The 4700-nt window shown below is 47.9% G+C and overlaps 1 protein-coding gene across 1 annotated transcript; it reads right to left on the bottom strand.

The window, feature by feature from the left end:
- Positions 1-3331: 3331 nt before the first annotated feature.
- Positions 3332-4700, bottom strand: LOC103761542 (galanin receptor type 1). The gene has a single exon (XM_008928155.2). It carries the CDS (start codon positions 4698-4700, stop codon positions 3372-3374), a length of 1329 nt encoding a protein of 442 aa, XP_008926403.1. The 3' UTR covers positions 3332-3371.

Below are 4700 nucleotides of genomic sequence, written 5' to 3'. Positions count from 1 at the left end.
TTAGTGGGGGCTTGGCAGTGCTGGATTAATGGCTGGACTCAATGATCTTAGAGGTCTTTTCCAACTGAAATGATTTAGTGATTCTTAGTAAAGCTGCTTTAAACATCCTATTTCGGTAATGTGATAAAATGCCTGTATTGATTCAAATGGCAAAGCAGAGAAGAAAGACCCATGGGGAGAAGAGTGGGACTGAGATGCATTAGCAGCACTGCTGCAGGAAAACGTCCTTGAGATACCTAAAATTCACATCTTCAATCTGCCTGGGCACATTTAGAGGGAAACACATTTCCTCAAGCACACACTGAGTGCAAGACGTTCGGCTTGAGCTCCTGTGAGGAAACCATCTGTGTTCACCAGCCAGAGCCGTGTCTGCTCCTGATTCCTCGAAGGACCAGGAGTCCCTTGAATGGCTATCAAAGCACCTGCCATCTGAAACAAGCACCTTGTGCAGCCTGGAGGACACTGAGATGTCTTCTCAGCCCTAAATATAAAGAGATCTTTTATCAGATCAGAGAGAGAAAAAGCCACTTTCCCAAGTGCTGAGGTTTCACCTCGCTTGGATCCAGCGTGAGTCACCCAGGCACTGCTGCACTACCCAGACCTGTTCAGGTTAATAAAATCACTGCCAGAGCCTGGGTGGCTCACGGGATGCTGTGTGGCTTTCACATTGACGTCACTGCTTCTCATTTACCCTTGGGTGAGAGTGACCGAAATTCATTACTACCTGGCAGCCGTCGGGTAAAGCCGTGCAAAATAAATCAGTGTTCTCCACAGCAAACAGGTGTCTGCAGCACTAAAGGAGCCATTCAGACTAGAAGAGCAGGAAGGGATTTTTCATCAGGGGAGTGAAGACATGAATGAATCGATAGAGCGAGGGGAATTCAGTGGCAGGGAGTGATAACAGAGAGAGGCAGGGGGAGATTTCACTGTAGAGACAGTGGAGAAGGAGTTGGAGCGTGGGGGATAGAGAGGGAGCGACCAAGGAGACAAAGATGAGATAAAGTGAGCAGTTTGACTTTATTATAGGAAAACAGGGACACTGAATGAAACTGCAGAATACATTTAAAAGGGTGAAGAGGAGATAACCTTGCCCAGTGAAAGTGGCCTTTGCCACAGCATATCTCAGTGATCAGGAGTGCTATGGGGCTGGAGGAAGGCATGGGCATGTGCATTAGGAGGGGAAAGCCCAGGTAGGTTCAGGAGAACACAGTTCCTGGTATTTTCTGCCTCTGTGGAGGGTACAGAGACTCTCAGGCAGGACCCAGGCGTCAGCTTGTGAACTCAGAGAAAAAAATTCTCCTCTGGGATACTAAAATGTGGATTTCTTGCACCTCTGACTGCATCATTTGATCTCGGCATTTTCTGAGCCAGGACACCACAGAGAATGGAGCTGGTCTGGCATCATGATCCTTTCACTGTAGTTTATTCAGGGTAGGAATAAACACCTTGGTCAGGACAACTTAGGGAAATTTCAATATTGTGTCACATCTGGTCTGGGGATGGAGGCCATCTGTTTATAGGATCTGGAGTCAGTGGGTGTTCAGAGTGAGCTTTCGATGGCCCTCAACCCACCACATTTTGCCAGCCCTAAAAATATGCCTTGAAAAGGGAAATAAAAATCTCTACAGGCTTTTCTCCACAGCTACTAAAAGATCAGGTAGTACGTACACTCCTGTATCACCTGCAGAAATGCAGATGTTCTCATCTCCAGCACACATAAAAGCCATAAATCTGGGCAGTTGTAATGTCTTTTTCATTCATATAAAGAGGATACAAATTGTGGCTGGCACTGCCTGGCAAGGAGGAATCTTGTTTTCCAGGCAGATCATTGTTAAAATAAAATGCTATTGAGCGATCATGACAAAGGTTAGGTTGAACGGCTATTTTTTGTCTTTTGTGGGCAAAAGGCCCCCTGGAAGGCAGCATGTTATTATGTGAAACTTAGATTTCACAAAACATCCTTCCTCTCTTCAGAAATAAATAAAAAAAAAAAAAAGCCCCCAGTCATCAAAAGCCCGAGTTCCATTAAATGCAAAATACTCTCCCAGGGACACTGCTGTATTGGGTCTGTGGTTTGCTGAGAGGAGAGAGAAGCTGTGCTGAGTGCTGGGGCACAGGTAGCCAAGGCATGGGCTGTGCTGGCATCAGGAGATGATGCACGTCCCCTCACATCTGGCCAGGCATAGGGAAGGGGCTCATCTCTGGTTTCATTCCAGCCTTTTGGCTCTTTTGTACCTTTTTTTCCTCCTACCTGTTGTCTGGTTTGACGTGTTCTCACTTAGATCTCGGGGAGAAAGGTCTCTTTTCTTTATGAATACAGATCCAGTGCTCAGCACAACAGAATGTTCAAGCTTTGCTGGAGCCTTTCGATGCTAACATAATAAAAATACACAATTTATTTATCAAAGCCTCCTTTAAAAGAGATGAGGGAAGAAATAGGTTTTAACATACTTGTGATCCTCAGGAAAAGCAAGCATTTTGATTTGTTCCTTCCCAGACAAATAGCATTGCATTCATTGTTTCTGATTTTATTAGCTATAAACCACTTTCTATTTTTATTTTCACATGCCATTGACTTTGTTTGGTACAGACACAGCTGAACAAGGCTGGTTTTTCAAGTGCAAATCATGTTAATAGATACCCAGTTCTTTCCACTCCACACACAGGAACTGTAAGAAAGAGAGCTGATGCCCAAAAAATATTTTCCTATTGCATTTCCTAAATCACCTCTAAAGCCACATTATCCCTTCTGAATTCCCAAATGTGGAGAGGTGATGGTTTCTTTAGTACTTCTGGCACTGTCTCTTCACATAAGGAGAATTTATTTGCATGGAGGAGTGAAACAATACGACCAGACAATGAAATCTCAGGTGGTGAAGTGTGTGAAATTCTCCATTTATATTACTTTTTATGATGCTGTTTCCAGCTTTTCTTCACTGCTTACAACTACAACTGATGGATTTGGAGCAGAGAGTGCCTCTTATCGCTGCTCTTCATCATCAAGGGTGAGCAGCAGCAAGCAGTCAAATTGTTGCTGTATCCAAACAGCATTTCTGCATCCAGAGATGGAGCTGCAGGGAGAGCTCACTCGTTGGGACCTTGATCTATCTAATTATGTGACTGTTGACTGGGCAACCGGCTACACATCCAGTTGTCCCCAGTAAAAATCATTTGTCTTAAAATTTGATCTGAGTTAAAATACATCATCTTTTTCTCTCTTTACCTGTTTCTTTCCCAGTCACAGTACTTTTGAACCTGTGTCGAGAGTTATTACAATCAAGTTCTCTCCCATCATTAAAATACCGGGTTCAGAAAGACCTCTAGAGTCCTTAAATGCAGATGAGGGTATGAGAGGCACTTCCTGAGCAGAATTACAAGGAAGTGTTCTCACTGGAGACAGTGTTCAGAGGTGGATGCTGGCAGGAGTTCAACTGTCCACACTTGTTCTTATGGCCATGACCTCCCTGACATCTCCTGCCCAGGGCAGGGGTAGTGGTGGGTCCTTTCCTTGCTGGCTCCACTGAACTCGGGTAAGAGAGCAGCTCTGGAACTGAGGAACGAGTTGCCCCTTCAGACAGAGAGAAGTTAAAGAGGGAGACCATTCTTTGGTGGTATTTGCTCTTCATTTCCTTGGCTGATCTGTAGAGGTTCCCAACAAAGCAATAGCATATGGGGTTGAGGCTGGAATTGGTGAGGCCAAGCCACTGGGCAAAAGGTCTGAGCTGCAGGATCCAAGGAGAAGGAGTCACATCCTGCAAAGACTTGGGGATGTTGAAATCAATCCAGATGTCCATCAGGTAGACGGGCAGCCAGGAGATGGCGAACAGCAGGACCAGGGCCACCACCATCTGCGCGACCTTCCTGCGGACCTTCAGCCTGGAGGCCGGCAGGGATCGGTTCAGGGCGGTGCTCTCCTTCAGCTGGCTGCCGCGGCTCCACAGCCGGCGCACCGTGAGGAAGCAGATGGCCATGTTGAACAGGACTGGCAGGCAGTAGAGGGCACAGAAGAGCAGAAAGTTGTAGGCTTGCTTGAGCCTCTCCTGAGGCCAGATCTCCCTGCAGATGGAAAAGACCAGGGGCAAGCCCTCCACCACCCCAATCTCATCCCGCTTGTTCATGAAGATGAGGGGCATGCATATCCCTGAGGACAACAACCACACCACCAGGATGGTGCTGAGGATCCTCTTCTGGGTGAAGAAAGAGCGGGCGTTGAGAGGGTTGTGCACGCTGTAGTACCGGTTCACACTGATCACCGTCAGGCTGAGGACGCTGGCAGAGACAGAAACAGCCTGGATGAAGGGCACTGCCCGGCAGAGGAAGTCCCCGTACACCCAGGCTTTGTAGATGAGGTTGCCCACGGTGATGGGCATGCAGATGCACACCACCATGAGGTCACACACCGCCAGGTTGATGAGGAGGCTGCGGGTGGCACTCAGGCTGGACACCCGACTCCGGCGCTTGCGGGTCAGCACCCTGATGGACATGATGTTGCCCACAAATCCCACCACGAAGGACAGCAGGTACATCACTGTGAGGCTGATGGTGACGGGCTCCTTCGCGAAGAGGAAGAGCATGTTCTCCAAATCTTCCCATCCCAGCTCCTGGCTCCCATTCCAGAGCCCGCCTTGGGTCTGATTCTCCTCCTGCCAGACCTGCAGAAGTCCAGGGGGGGCCCCGGGGATAGGGGGGGACGAATCCAT

This window comes from Manacus vitellinus, unplaced genomic scaffold, assembly GCF_001715985.3.
Source record: "Manacus vitellinus isolate BGI_N305 unplaced genomic scaffold, ASM171598v3 scaffold_12_pilon, whole genome shotgun sequence".
In the NCBI taxonomy this organism is placed as follows: Eukaryota; Metazoa; Chordata; class Aves; order Passeriformes; family Pipridae; genus Manacus; species Manacus vitellinus.
Note: the sequence above shows the minus strand (reverse complement) of the source record. Positions and strands in the feature narration are given on the sequence as shown.